At 36.2% G+C, this 15,999-nt stretch overlaps 1 protein-coding gene across 1 annotated transcript in view; it reads left to right on the top strand.

Annotated features, from left to right (window-relative positions):
* Positions 1-15,999, top strand: part of flvcr2a (FLVCR choline and putative heme transporter 2a) — a 31,194-nt gene that overhangs the window by 2,673 nt on the left and 12,522 nt on the right. The window contains exons 2-5 of the mRNA XM_039651133.2: positions 5,164-5,305; positions 8,856-8,996; positions 11,375-11,442; positions 12,925-13,028. Of these exons, the coding sequence (XP_039507067.2) occupies positions 5,164-5,305; positions 8,856-8,996; positions 11,375-11,442; positions 12,925-13,028 (455 nt within the window). The remainder of the gene's footprint in view (positions 1-5,163; positions 5,306-8,855; positions 8,997-11,374; positions 11,443-12,924; positions 13,029-15,999) is intronic.

Genomic DNA, 15,999 nt, shown 5'->3' with positions numbered 1-15,999 from the left:
ATCTTTATGGGTTAACATTACATTAAAGTGTCTTGTGGTTGGTTTTGAAACCATTATAACTGTGTCATGAATATTTGTCATAACAAAGACATCTCAAACAATGTCATATTTGCATTAAAAATGTCTTGAGTGAATAACTATTAATGACAGTTGTCATAAACATGCATCACATGTGTCCTGTGTCCTGAAGGTGTCATGTCAGTCTTATGCACACCCCTTCAAGTAAAGTGTAACCGAATCATTTATAACTTTTATAAAAGTTTGTTGTTTGTTTGTTTGTTGTTGTTTGTTGCTAAAGGTTACATGCCTATAGCTCAAACAGTAGAACAACGCCAATGACACGAGCAATGCCAACGTCATGGGCTCGATTCCCAAGGAATGTACAAACTGATAGAGTAAATACTGTTAAATGCAATGAAAGTTGCTTTAAATGCTTTAAAGTTCCCTTTCTATTAAAAATCTCATGCATTTGTGTTATTGGCTGTGATGTCATTCAGAAAGTGTTCTGGTCATGATCACGATATGATTCACGCTGACTGATTCAAGCTCAACTCAGGGTGTGTATATGCTTCTAATAGATATGGAAAGGGTGGGGGTTTGTTACTTAAGACCGATTGTTACTTAAGTTAAAGTACAGAAGTACTTGTTTTTAAAAATATTTAAGTATCAAAAGTAAAAATTAAATGTAAATGCATTGTAGTACCTTATACCTCTGAAGCAACCTAGTGAATACACACGCCAGTTTGTGAAATTAAGAGCTTTTTGGGTGTTGTAAAACCTATAGAAATTAAACAACTGTATTGCCAAAAAAAGAAAAAAGAGTGACATAATCATCTTCATTTTTTTATTTAAAACTCCTACCACTCCAACTAAAGAAGTATACATCTATGTGTATAGTAAAGTCCAATAGCAATACTGCTTTGACAAAGCAAAACAGAAATACTTATTTGCCATGAAAACAAAACTTTCAAAACGTTTGTGAATCATCCCTTCACTTTTTTCAAATGTAGTGAAGTTAAAGTTGCAAGTTTCCAGAAAGTAAAGGACATAATACTCAATTAAATGTACTAAGTCCACCTCTGTGTAAATGAGGTAACTGAGCTTTACGGATGGGAGTTTTAGCTCTAGTGCACTGAAGGCATGAGATGTTAGACTGTGTCCTCACACACATTTCTCAATTACCGGCTCTGAAATGAAAGATGACCCCTGTGACCCCATGGCTTTGTAGCACACTAGTAAATAACAAAAATCGTATTTCTCATCATCGCTCTGAACGCTTTCATCAAGGGTCCTGTTTCACCTGGTGTGTTCAAGTCATGTCGGAAAGAGTGAGTTGAAGTTAGGGGAAGCTCCCCTGTGGTGGATCTAACTTTTAATGTTGTTTATGTGTCTCTGTGGTGTTTTTAATATGACACACCATGTGTAAGTTGATAAGTGGACAGCATTGCTGAGTATTTCCTCCTTAAAACTGCAGTGAACCAAAGACAGTCTCAAAAACACGCTTTGAAATCGCTGGTGTTTCTGACGTCACAAACCACCTTGTAACCAATCAGATCAACGTGTGATCGACAACCAGTGGATCTCTAAATGAGTGAGTGGGTGGAGGCGGGGATCATTTGCATATTCATAGAACCCATAGACTGTAAGAAAAGATGGACGACGCCCCCTTGTCTTCCATTGGAGAAAAGTGAAGCCGCCAAAGTCCTAAGATGGCGCTAACTTCTTGCGCAACTAGCGTAACCGCTAGTTCAGTTTATGCGGAACAACTCATTATGTGGGTGTGAAATAAACAGTTATGGACGAATAAATTAAAGCTGAAGCTTCACTTTCCTCCTGAAAATTCCCCCAAAAATTCAGCTTGTGCCTCTGTGACTTTTAGCTGTCAATCATGACATCACATTCAACTTACTAAGACCAAACTTATTAAAAAAAAAAAAAAAACAGTTAAACTTACATCAGCGTGATAAAAACTACCTTAAATGACAGAAAATCTGTCTTTTGAATCTTTGGAAAAAATGTATTTGAGTGTAATTTGATTGTTTAGTTTCCATCAGACTAGAGGACGGGTTAATGAGCGATACTGGGACCATCCACCAGGGGGCGATCGAGACGCTTTGGCTTCACTTTTCAGCACTTGTGGTTTAAAAACGCTTAAAGGTGCTCTATGTGTTTTTTAGCGGCCTCTAGCGGTGATTTTTCAGAATGCAACAAGAGCGCTCGTGCTCGTGTGCGTGCTCGATCTCAAGAGCGAGCAATCATTCACTACCGGCCACACGGAGACTTTCAACGCAACGGCGAAATCATCACACAGCATGCTGGAAACTAATGTAAACTCCCACTGCAGGTACAATAATAGCCTACTTTTATCAGCTTGACGTTGAAGTAATGCTCTGTGCTCGTACCATGATCATAATGTTACAATAAACTGCATTTAGCCGACATGTGATGTTATATAGTAGGGCTGGGTATTGAGACAAATTTCACAATTCGATTCGATTTCGATTCACAAGCTTGCAATTCGATTCGATTACGATTCGATTCGATTCAATGTCGATTTTTTTGGATATCAGTTACAATAAATGGCAATTTTTCTCAAGGGAATCAAATCTCTTAAATGCTGTAAACTATGGTCTATAAATATAGTCTAGTTGTAGCCTACTAGGCTTCATTAGCCTAATATGAAGGTAATAATTAACTGTTTTGTAGCTATACAGACACTTAAATTACACTTTTACTTATTTTTATAATAAGATTATATGAAATATAAACATTTAAATGGTGGCTGTCATAAAAACTTGCCAGATTTATTCAAATATGCATTAAATATTGAAGAACACTAACGAGTGTGGACTAACGAGTTTATGTGGAGTTTTCTGAGGTAAATATGACGATGACATTGATTACAAGCTGTTTAACTGACCTCTTTCCACGGTTGAAACGCTGATTGAGCGAATCAATGTGACATGATACGGATTTCGATAAGTTGTACTCTATCTTTAACACACTTTCAGATGCTCATTCATGTTTATTTGGCGCTGTGACCGGTATTATTAAGCCGGAAGAGAGATCAGCGCTGCTTCTCTTGAGCTGAGCCAGAGCGATCTCACGCCACAGCGCCAAAACGGCAAAACGCAATTTATGTTTTTGAATTTCTAAAGAAAATGGACGTAATTTGAAAATTGAGACTTTGTTTCATATCAATAGTAACAAAGGACAAAGATTATTGCGATTTGTTGGTTGCGCGCAGCCGCGATACAATGTCTCATTCATTCAAATGAAACAGGATGACTAATCGATTCTTGAGATTTAAGAATCGATATCGGTTTGTAAAAATGAGAATCGATTAATATCGAGAAATCGATATTTATTACCCAACCCTATTATATAGCATAAGCCATTTCACTAACTATTTTCGTGTATCTTTCACATTCAGCAATGTCAACACAGGTGAATGTATAATATGATAACGAAAACGGTTAGTGAACTAAACTGAACAGTTTCAGTGTATCACTAAGATCGTAGTGACATTACTGTACTGAACGTGTCTGGAAATGTGTATAAACAATATGATAGTAGTGCGATGAGTGACGTTAGTCAATAGATCTAGTAAATAAAATAAGTTACAGCCTAAAGCACCGACTGTTTGTTATCCTGGAACATTATTTTGTATTCATGTCTTGTTTCATGTAATTTACCTTGTTATTTTTACTATGTTGATCCGCGTTTTCGTCCGGAGTCGATCAGATTCACGTTTTGCCTGATGAGCTTTTTTTGTTTTTTATATTTATGTGGAGTTTATGTTGGAGTCTGTGTTGTGCTGGAGGCAGGACGTTTTGGGGGGTTATCAGACTCCATGTCGTCAGCTGAAGTGCCGTTGGTCACATGGTTGACTGTATAAAGAGGCTCGGGAGCGCGCATGCACGTCACATCCGATGAATTTCGCAGGAAATCCGACCCGGAGACCTCACTTATAAATATGAATATTGGCCTTCAGAGATAATAGCAAAACCCGAAAAGTGGATCATTGCAATGTGTGATTACAACCCCTCTTTAAACATAGGCAATAAAAAAGGATTCATTTTATATAAAAAAGTTACATACAGAACCTTTAAATATGTAAATTTGGTGATGAGTTTTGAGGGATAAAATGATTGGCTGCAGGGGGATCTTTATGATTTGGGGGCGTGTCGGTGGAATACCACAATACTTACAGGTGTAACTTCGCACTGCCTGCACAAAATATGATAGGCTTGTAATATACCAATAAAAAGCCAAAAAGAATAGAGCTTTTCAGTTTCATGTGAGTTTAGGTCAACTCCAGTGGTGGAGGAAGTAATGAATCTCAGTACTTAAGTAAAAGTAAAAATAACCAGATAAATATTTACTTTAGTAAAAGTAGAAGTAACACAATGACAACCATACTTAAGTAAAAAGTAAAAAGTACCTGCTTTTAAATGTACTTAAAGTATTAAAAGTAAAAGTACTTGCATAAAAATTTATTCTCTTAATGACTATTTTCTAATGATTAATAAAACATTTAATTCTAACTCATTCAACCTAATACTCCTATAATGCTGTTCAATAATGATGGACAAAAAATTGTTGTCACCATTTCTAAAACAAGCTTGCAATTAGGCAATATACACATCATGCTTCTCCTTACTATACGTTAACTATATTTGGCAGTAAACGCGATTAATTTATGGTGCAATTCTGAACCTCTTGGCTTGCCATAATCCTAACCAAACTTATATTACACACGGTGTGTTTCCCTATATGCACGTAAAAACAAATTTTCGCGTATAAATTGCACGATAAACACACTGCGTGCGAGACGCGTTTAGTTGATGTATCTATGGCAACCAAACGTCACTGGTGAGACAAACGTGCAACGAACGGACGGTCAGATTACGTTTTGGCAGGGGAAAAACTGTTCAGAAAATGTAATGAAAAAGTAACAGAAGTTGTAGAAATGTAGTGGAGTACAAAGTATAATAATTGCTGAAAAATGTAACGAAGTAAAAGTAAAAAGTATGCACTATTTATTCTACTTAAGTAAAGTAAAGTTACGTGAAAAATGTACTTAAGTAAAGTAACAAAGTATTTGTACTTCGTTACATTCCACCACTGGTCAACTCTAATTCTTTATTTCTTCCCCATCAGCTTGGCATTGCTATTGGCTTCTTGCTCCCGCCTGTGCTCGTGCCAAACGTGGAGGACATCAGTGAACTGGCTCAACACATCCGAGTCATGTTCTTCTTCACAGCCGCTGTGGCCACCCTCATCTTTCTGCTGGTTGTGTTCGGTGAGCACTTCTTCGTTCAGCAGTAAATTAACATCCAACATGACTGATGATGCAGTAGTTTTATTATCCGGCATGTTAATTAAATCAATGGAAAAACCTCCTCTGCTCTTAAACATAAACACATTGTCATCAGCTTCTGTTTACCTGCAGAAATCAAAAATACATGGGTAACACCAAGTTCATTAGTTCATATAACATGAACTAACAATGCGCAATACTTTTGTTACAGTATTTATTCATATTTGTTAAATACAACTGTTCATTGTTTGTGTATGTTAGTTCACAGTGTATTAACTCATGTTAACAAATACAAGATTTGATTTATAAGATTAATAAATGCTGTAGAAGTACTGTTCATTCTTTATTCATCCCAGACAGCAAACTGACATTGAATCAGCGTGGAAACGACGTCTCTCATGACATTGAAACAACGTTGATTTTGCTCATCGAATTAACGTTGAACCAACGTCAGACGCGGCATTCTTCAAAGCTAAATGAAAATCGAAAATTGGTTTGCTTTCATAACGTTGAAACAACGCGTCGATTTCAAGTTGATTTTCCGCTAGTTTTGAAAGAATGACGCGTCTGACGTTGGTTCAACGTTAATTCGATGAGCCAAACAATGTCAGATCAACGTTGTTTCGATGTCATATTTCCACGTTGATTCAATGTCAGTTTGCTATCTGGGACGTTAACCAAGGTAGTTAGCTAATGTTAACTAATGAACCTTATTGTAAAGTGCTGCTTTAAAAAAACCTGTTTTCACGGTGTGGGTTTTGTGTCTTGTTCCTTGTTCTTGTCTGATTCCCTGTTCAATTGTTCCCAGGTATTTCTCATTAGCCACGCCCCCTTGTTATCTTGTTTGCTTTTGTAGTTAAGCCCTGTGTATTACATACCTGTTTGTTTAATTTAATTTGTGCTTGCATTTGGATCCTGCTTCCTCCTTCTTTGCTGCTTCGTAACAGGAGAACTCACCAAACGTGAATAGACCCAGCAGTATCAACTCTAAAAATCTGGAACTCACTTGGCCAGATTCTCTGGGACTCGTTGAGGCCGAAAAAAGGGGACATGGTTAGGGTTGGGTATCGTTTGAATTTGAACGATTCTGATTCCGATTCCGATTCCTTGTTTCGATTCCGGTTCCTTACGATTCTCGATTCCGATTGTTTTAAGAGGCAGGGTCAAAAAAGTTTAGCTAACCAACAGCCTTTCTGAAGAAAATAATCCTTTCTGAAAGAAATACTCCGTCTGTAAAAATACACAATTTTTGCATTTTGCCGAGATTTCGTTATTTTTAGAAAAGTGACGCCACACTTTGGATCGCCGACGTAAGCTACTCATGTTCGACTCGCGCGGTTATGCCAACACTTCCGGTAGACGCTTCTTCGTTGGTGTTGTTCAGCGGTTTCTTCTTCCGCTCGGCGGACTGTGAATATCGAAACTTTAACTTTTGAACGATTCCGAGAAAAACTAAAAGTTAGTCTCGATTCTCGATACGTTTTTCCACAGTCCAGTCTCTCTTCAGCCAGGTACCTGTGCCGGTTTATGACAGAGACTGTCCTAGTGACTTCTTCCCAGTCAGAGACTGTTCACGTCACTTCAGCCCAGTTTATGTCTGTTTATGTCACTTCCACCGAGCCAGGGTCTCTGGACAAGATGGCCTGTTCCTGTGCCTGAGCCGGTGTCATCTTTTTTCCGACCCCGAGCCAGTGTTGTCTGTTCCCGTGCCTACTCCAGCCTATGATCCCATAGCTACTCCCAAGGGGGAGTAGGTACACACCATGGCGCCCGAGGGGTCTTCACCGCCGTGGCCGCCCGCACTCCGCCCACGTTCCATGGCCCACCATAGCAAGAACCTGGTCATGTTGTCTGCACGGTCCTGGCCCTCCATCCCTCCCCAAAGACCATCTCCACTTCACCACCCTCTGAACTTTTGTATTTTTGTTTGATGGCCGTTGGGAGCCGCCCATAGTCATGGTGTGGGTTTTGTGCTTGTTCCTTGTTCGTGTCTGTCATGTTATTCACTGTTTGCTATGTGTCTTGTCGATTGTTCCCAGGTATTTTTCATTAGCCACACTCCCTTGTTTGCCTGTGTATTTAAGCCCTGTCTAGTTCAGTCTTTGTGAGTTCTTGATGTTGTTATGTTGCCTGTAGCCTTGTTCCTGTTCTGAGTTTCTGTGGAATACCTGTTTGTTTAATTAAATGTGTGCTTGCATTTGGATCCTGCTTCGCAACAACTCTGTCATGTTGAGCAAAGTGTTCATCAGTTGTAACTAGGGTTGGGTATCGAGAATCGAGTATCGATTGGAACCGGGACTAACTTTTCGTTTTTCCCGGAATCGTTCAAAAGTTAAAATTTCGATTCCTAGTTTCGATATATAAAAAAAAAAAGTTTCGATATTCACAGTCCACCGAGCGGAAGAAGAAACCGCTGAACAACACCAACGAAGAAGCGTCTACCGGAAGTGTTGGCAGAACCACGCGAGTCGAACATGAGTAGCTTACGTCGGCGATCCAAAGTGTGGCTTCACTTTTCTAAAAATAACGAAATCTCGGCAAAATGCAAAATTTGTGACAAAAGGAGTATTTTTACAGAAGGAGTATTTCCTTCAGAAAGGCCGTTGGTTAGCAAGGTTAGCTAAACGTTTTTGACCCTGCCTCTTAAAAGAATCGGAATCGAGAATCGTAAGGAACCGGAATCGAAACAAGGAATCGGAATCAGAATCGTTCAAATTCCAATGATACCCAACCCTAGTTGTAACCTTAAAATACCTTAAAAGTGTCCTCAAAAAAGTCTAGTCAAAGGTCCAAATCTGAATGTTCATCAACAATTTTTAAAAAACATGTATAACAATTAAACAAATTTTTAATAAAGTGCCATTTGCATTCAAAATACATACAAACAAAAGCAAAATTGGCAAAACAATTAATTCGAGTCAGCATTTTTTTTAAAAAACAAAACACAACAAGAGGTAGGCCAAAAGTATACATAGTGCAAAGGCACAGGCTACTCGAAAAGACACTTCTGTTGCTCTCTCTTGCTGTGTCAGAGCTCTCACATGCAACTTATATGTTGATTCATACAAAGACTTTAGTTGTCACTAAAGTTTAGTGTGTCGGCCATGTTCGCTCTCCCTCTGCAGTGCTCTCTCAATATCTGTGGTAATGTGACTCATTTATTTCTTTTCTTCCCTATTATTTTATGCATTTATTATTTCTGCTGATTTTTTTTCTCTATTGATGGAGTGAATGACATGGTTTGGTTTTGGAAACACGAGCAGAACACATTTCTGTAAATCGTTCAATAAATCCATTCGAATGCAATTAACAGAAGTGGATTAACAGAATTAACAGACGTGTTTACATGCAATTTACTTATCATGTAAAATGAACTATGCTCAATGTTTTTGCCCAATCATTATATCAATGATTGTAATACTTTGTCAGTTTTGTCTAAAATGAAACAGGGTCATGTTGATTGATTGATAATGTTCTGGTTTAACGAATTGCTTTTTTGGTGATGGTGGTTTTGATGGTCTGTGTGCTTTAGTGTTTCAGGATAAACCGGAAAAGCCTCCGTCTCTGGCTCAGGTAGCGCTCAGAGAAAAGCCCACGGGACAGAGCTCGTACATCGCTTCAATCGTAAGACTCTTCTGCAACAAGCCCTTCATCATCCTCCTCATTAGTTACGGTACACACCGCTAATTCTTATTCTTATAGGCGACTTAAAGCGCATTTGCATATTTTGCTCTGAACTACTGTACTATTGTAATTACTAGTATTATCTAATTATATTCCCCCTGTAGTCAATAATTGTACAACTTAAATCTTTTATTACCAAAATTGCATATAGGGCTGTCAAATGATAAATCCAAAATAAAAGTTTGTGTTTATGTAATATATGTTGGTGCACTGTGTATAATTATTTTTTAGATGTATAAATACACACATACATGTATATTTAAGAAAAAAATACTATTTATATATAAAATATTAATATTTATATATACTATAAATTATATATAAATCTATACACAGTATATACATGAAAATATTTCTTAAATAAATACAAGCATGTGTGTGTATATATATATATATATATATATATATATATATATATATTTTATAAAATAATTATATACAGTGCACCCACATATGGGTGATTCTTTAACTATGGTACTTTTCTTGTCCCTGGATGAAATAATAAAATCTAAAAAAACATTTCTTCTTTTTTGTTTTTGTCAGACTTACTTCACCCTAAAGGGAACTTATAAAAAATGTATCATGGCTCAATCATTCTTTTTATTATATAATATGAGGCCTTTTATTTTTACTGTTTTTCCCCTGTCCCTAAGCCAGACTTTGTACCTTCAACCTCGCTTAATTCTAAATTAAATATTTAAATCAGTGTTGTAGTACTCGAGACTCGGACTCGTCTCGGACTCGGACTCGAGACCATATTTTAATGGTCTTGGTCTCGTCATGGACTCGTGTCCATTTGGACTCGGAATTGACTCGTACTCGAACATTTTTTTTTTTAGGACTCGGAATTATTCCCGAGTCCACTCGAGTTCAATTAAAAATATTTTTCATGATTATTAATGTATGTTAATAAAATATTTCTTTAAATTGATTGACACGCCCAGTGATTGGTGATTTTCTAGTGCGCAACTGCGCATGACAAATTATAATAAAATTACTTTTAACACCACCTACTATGTGGCCTTTTTACCCCAAACTGATCATATTTTTTAAACTCTAAGTAAATTCAGTAAAAAAAAAAAAATTTCTCTAAGTAAATAAAAGTAAATTAGCTAATCAACCCTCACTGGTCTCGGTCTCGACTCGGACTCGACCGTCTCTGGTCTCGGACTCGACTCGGACTCGACTCTCTATGGACTCGGTGTCGACTCGGACTCGAGTGAGGTGGTCTCGACTACAACCCTGATTTAAATAATGTAGATTTTAAGTACAAATTATAAAATAATGTATATTTCAATTATACATATTATATATTGCAATATTTATTCACATTTTCTTATATTTTTCATAAGTACAATCCTTGTCCCTTGGGTTCACTGTCATTTCCACCACAGTGTACAAAATAGAATCCTGGGATCAATGTTTTAGGTTTGAATCCTTAGTAACCATAGCAATAGAAACTCCACAGTGAACACATGGCTGGGTGAAAGGGTCTTTAGGGGGTAACGAAAATAAGAAAAATCAAGGTAAATATGACTAAAACTGAGAATATGTTTATTGGTCGTCATTTCCAAACGGCTCATATTTCACATGGACGTAAAAATAACTGGATGAAATTAATTTAATAATGTGTAATTTGTGTATATTTAACGATAACTGTAAAACTAATATTAACAGGCTAACATAGCATGATATTTTAGAGGAAAAGGGGGGAAATGTCATTTCCACCACAGTCATTTCCACCACGGTGTTCATTGTGGTGGTAAAGACAGGTTGTGGTGGAAATGACATTATTCGTGCTAAATGAGACCAATCTTATGTCTACATTCCAAAGAGTTCTTGAATTACAACCATTTAAGTTTGAAATGTGCATTTTCATGTATATTCAAAAAAACGGGGGTGACACTTAAGATTGACAATGTAATCTAAAAATACAGTGACTAAAAACAACAACAACACCACCACCAAAAAAACAACAACAATCATACCAGTTCTCCAGTGTCATGTCATTGCATGCTGACTATATGAATGTTATTGTCAGATTTTGATGTCAAAGGTCAAGAGCGTTTCGCTTCTAATTACTCTAGATTTCATCCAGTTACTGATACTGTTAACAGGCCCAGGAGGAAATGACAGTCAAAATAAATAGTCAATTATAAATAGTCAAATATAAAAATAAATAAATAATCATGACCCAAACAAACAGCAGTGGAGTCAGTCAGTGTCATTATATCTGGCCCAGTTTTGCTGCTCAAATGAACAGATTGCAGTTGTTTTCAACATCTAATTGTCATAATTCCACCCAGTTTTAATCCTGTGATTCATGTTTATTTAAAAGCACATTTGTCCCTGTGTTCGTGTTTCCAGGACTGAACGTTGGATGTTTCTACGCAGTTTCCACGCTGTTGAACAGGATGATAATCGAGCATTACCCGGTGAGTTCGTACTGCTCTACTTCTAAATGATGCATACGAAAAGTATTATTTTATTTTTGGAGATTGTAATAGCATGGTATTGTTTTTAAATGTCATGGAATATGATTATGGCAGTTACAAAGCGTCACAAATGTTATTTTCACTCTTCCAGTCAATTTTTGCGCTGCTAACATCTTTACCTTGCGGGATAATCCAGGGATAGCGTTGCATTTCACGATTATAATGTGTCATTTCTAGGGTTGGGTATCATTTGAATTTGAACGATTCTGATTCCGATTCCGATTCCTTGTTTCGATTCCGGTTCCTAACGATTCTCGATTCCGATTCTTTTAAGAGGCAGGGTCAAAAAAGTTTAGCTAACCTTGCTAACCAACGGCCTTTCTGAAGGAAATAATCCTTTCTGAAGGAAATACTCCTTCTGTAAAAATACTCCTTTTGTCACAAATTTTGCATTTTGCCGAGATTTCGTTATTTTTAGAAAAGTGGATCGCCGACGTAAGGTACTCATGTTCGACTCGCGTGGTTATGCCAACACTTCTGGTAGACGCTTCTTCGTTGGTGTTGTTCAGCGGTTTCTTCTTCCGCTCGGCGGACTGTGAATATCGAAACTTTTTTTTTTTTTTATATCGAAACTAGGAATCGAAATTTTAACTTTTGAACAATTCCGGGAAAAACGAAAAGTTAGTCCCGGTTCCAATCGATACTCGATTCTCGATACCCAACCCTAGTCATTTCTTTGCCTTCACGTCACGCATTCAAATTGTGTAATGCACCCCTACACTCTTAGAAGAAAAGGTTCTATCAGTGCTATTTGGAACCCCTAAAAGGTTCTATACACTCTTAAAAAAAGGGTTCCTCTGGGTTCTATATAGAACCCTGGGGTTCCGTAATTGGCCAATAGAACCTTTTACCAAAAAAAATGGTTCTATATAGAACCATTTTGGAGTTCCATATATGAAGCGGGGGATGGAACCATTTCTGGTTCTAAATAGAACCATTTCTTCTAAGAGTGTAGCTGTGGATTATCCCTTACATAAATAAACCATATTGTATGTGTGGTAAGTACTGTGGTTTTGTCATCTGACGCCAACACTGCACCATGGTGCTTTATTTGGAGAAAACACATTTGCTCACTGTGAGTTTCTTCATCATTAATATTCTTAGCAAATGCTCCATTAAAATCTGACAGTACCTTTTTCTGCAAGTGATCAGACTCAATGTACACTCTAAAAAATGCTGGGTTGTTGTAACCCAATTTTGGGTCAAATATGGACAAACCCGAAATGTTGGGTTAAAAATGTAATGTAAAAATTTAACCCAACGGCTGGGTTAGTCCATATTTGACCCAAAGTTGGGTTAAAACAACCCAGCATTTTTTAGAGTGTATTGTATTATCTGAAGTGCACATGGCTACCTTGGATTTAAGTGCAAAGGGTTGATATTGTGAAGATATCTCAGATATCATTACTGTCTGAAGCACAGGGTGAGGAGGTGAATGCTGGGAGAATTGGTTTGACTCTTGTCATCGCTGGCGTGGTTGGCTCTCTGATCTGTGGAATCTGGCTAGACAAGACCAAGACTTATAAGTAAGTGATGCATCTCTATTATTACAGTTCCCCCTGAGATCCACATGTCATGGTAGCAAAGTTTGTTTTTATTTAAGCTCAAAAACAGTGATAGTTTTTAATGCTGTTGATGGAGTTTGTGTTCTGATACATGTTTTGAGTGGTATTGGCATTTGTGTTAATAGTAATTAACATCAAATATCCAGACATTTAAGATTCACAGATGGTTTTAATTTTTCTTGTATACACTGTAATAATGATTTTTCGACCCTAAACCCCTTCTCGAACTCTCCGCACCTCTTCTTTGTGTTTTCTACGTGGTGATAACCACCACAGGCCCTTTCGAATCCTCTCCCAGTTAAAATACGTAAATCCGACTCATTATTTCAATTAAAGTCAATCGATGACCATTATAAAGCGGGGGCATGGCGTCACTCGTTTTCTGTATCTCAGTCCTGCCATTCATATGACTTCGAAAATAATTTGTACTGTTTAAATCTTTGACTGACTTTTCCCTTAGACTTTTCCTAAATTGTTCAAACTCTTAACTTTGACTCATGTCGAGCAGCTGAATGCCTGTAATGCGCTTTTCTTTATAATAGACCCTCTGTTTCTCCTAATCACATTATGAGTTAGAGGATTTAGCAGGACAGATCAGCGGTTACAGGGTTTATTACTCATGCTGACCTTGATTCAGAAACGTGCTCGTGGGTTTATAACTCTCTCTGCTCTTTACATTACAGAAAGAGTTATAATCTCTAAGACTCTAGAGTCTTTACTTTACGGTTACTCTACAATTAAAACATTACCCTCAATCCTAAATATGTGCTGACAACCTTGCAGGGTACATAGTTATTAATTGTTAACACATTTTCAACCTCGTCACAGTAAGCTTGGACTTAATTTACTTGTAATTTCAGTAGATAGCTGAATGAATTCTGGTGGTGTCTCTGTACCTTGTGTGTAAATCACAATCTAATTCAACTTTTTTTTTTTTGGATAATTTTAACATACTACAATCAAAATGTTGGTAAAAGTGTTTTGATGTCATAACAATATATTGTGAACAGAATGGCACAAATGTGTCTGTATTAATCAATAATACGCCCTTATAATCATAACTTGTGTGAAAAGGAATGATGTTTCTGTTTAACTGCTACTAATGTCCATCTCAGCTAGAAACTGCAATACATTTTATGTACTACAAGTTTTACAAAATAGAAAAAGTAATGTAATTTAAAAAGTATGTAAAAAGTAAAGTGTTTTAAGTAAAAAAATAGCATTGACATATTTCTGTTGATTGTTGATTAACAGCTTTATGTAAAGTCTACTCAAGTCAGCATTATTAAATGCATGAATTCTTGGTTTCATAGCCAAGGCATAAGCCTAATCCCAGACTAAAATGCATGTTTGAGCTGTTTTAACTGAAAGCATATCTTAAAATATGTCATACCATGGTTTTGTCTCAAGATTCACACCAGTAATGTTTTTCAGGCAGATTTTAAGCCCTGTCTGTAAAACCTTAACGAATGAATGAGCAAAAAAATTGGTAATAATGGCACAATGTTCCTCAAAACTCACATGTGGCCCTTGCAATGAGTAAAGTTAACCGGTTACATTTTCATTATATAACAGGCCAGTCTGTGAGTCAATGATTGGGTGAACTATGTTTTCCCCAGTGCTCCTTTAAACATAAAGTACTGCAAAATACATTGGCATTTGGGAGGAGAATGTACCTTGAAATTAGAAAAAGCCCAAGAATCACCGAACAAAACACAACTAACTAAACAACATTAACAAGATTAAATAGAGCTAAAACCTCTATTAATTCTAAATGACAGCTATTTACACACACCCATACATATTTAATTTATTCAAGAGCAATTTATTCGAACATTTCCCCCGGCCACAATGCTCAGTAGAAGATTTATGAAGTTATTGTTCTCTCTCAACGCAACAGTACATTACACCAGTCAGTGCACTATAGAAGTGCAGGATTCCTTGTGTTGACTGAGAATAGTTTTTTTGCTGTTAAACTGCTGATTTAGAGAACATGCATCAAAACCCATGTAAACAATAAGACTGAAAACTGAACACTGAAACTGAACAAGTGAGAGAAATTTGAATATCCTTTTGAGACATTTAAAAACATGTTTTGAATGTTCAGAGAACAATTAAGGTAACAATTTCAGCACTGTAAAAAATATTTTCAAGATTTGTTATCACAACATATTTTCTTTTGTCAAATCAACTTTATAATAATTTATTTAGTTGAGATAACTTATTATTTTGGGTTTCTGGTGATTAAATTAATCTCCTTCATTGTATTAACTCACTTTTTCCAGTTCAATCAACTTAAAATTTTAAGGCAACCAGGTTACTTACTTTTTTAAGTTAAACCAACAATATTTTTTACAGTGTAGTAATCACAACATTTTTTCTTTTGTCAAATCAACTTAAATAATTTATTTATAACATATAATTTTGAGTTTATAATGATTAAATTAATCTCCTTCATTGTATTAACTCACTTTTTCCAGTTCAATCAACTTAAAATTTTAAGGCAACCCAGGTTACTTACTTTTTTAAGTTAAACCAACAATATTTTTTACAGTGTAGTAATCACAACATTTTTTCTTTTGTCAAAGCAACTTAAATAATTTATTTAGTTTAGATAACATATAATTTTGAGTTTCTGATGGTTAAATTAATCTCCTTCATTGTATTAACTCACTTTTTCCAGTTCAATCAACTTAAAATTTTAAGGCAACCAGATTACTTACTTTTTTAAGTTAAACTAACAATATTTTTTACAGTGTAGTAATCACAACATTTTTTCTTTTGTCAAATCAACTTAAATAACTTATTTAGTTCAGATAACATATCATTTTGAGTTTATGATGATTAAATTAATCTCCTTCATTGTATTAACTCACTTTTTCCAGTTCAATCAGCTTAAAATTCTAAGACAACCAGGTTACTTACTTTTTTT

This window comes from Pimephales promelas, chromosome 15, assembly GCF_988280905.1.
Source record: "Pimephales promelas chromosome 15, fPimPro1.hap1.1, whole genome shotgun sequence".
Classification (NCBI taxonomy): domain Eukaryota; kingdom Metazoa; phylum Chordata; class Actinopteri; order Cypriniformes; family Leuciscidae; genus Pimephales; species Pimephales promelas.
The sequence above is the reverse complement of the archived record's forward strand: the minus strand, read 5'-3'. Positions and strand labels throughout refer to the sequence as shown.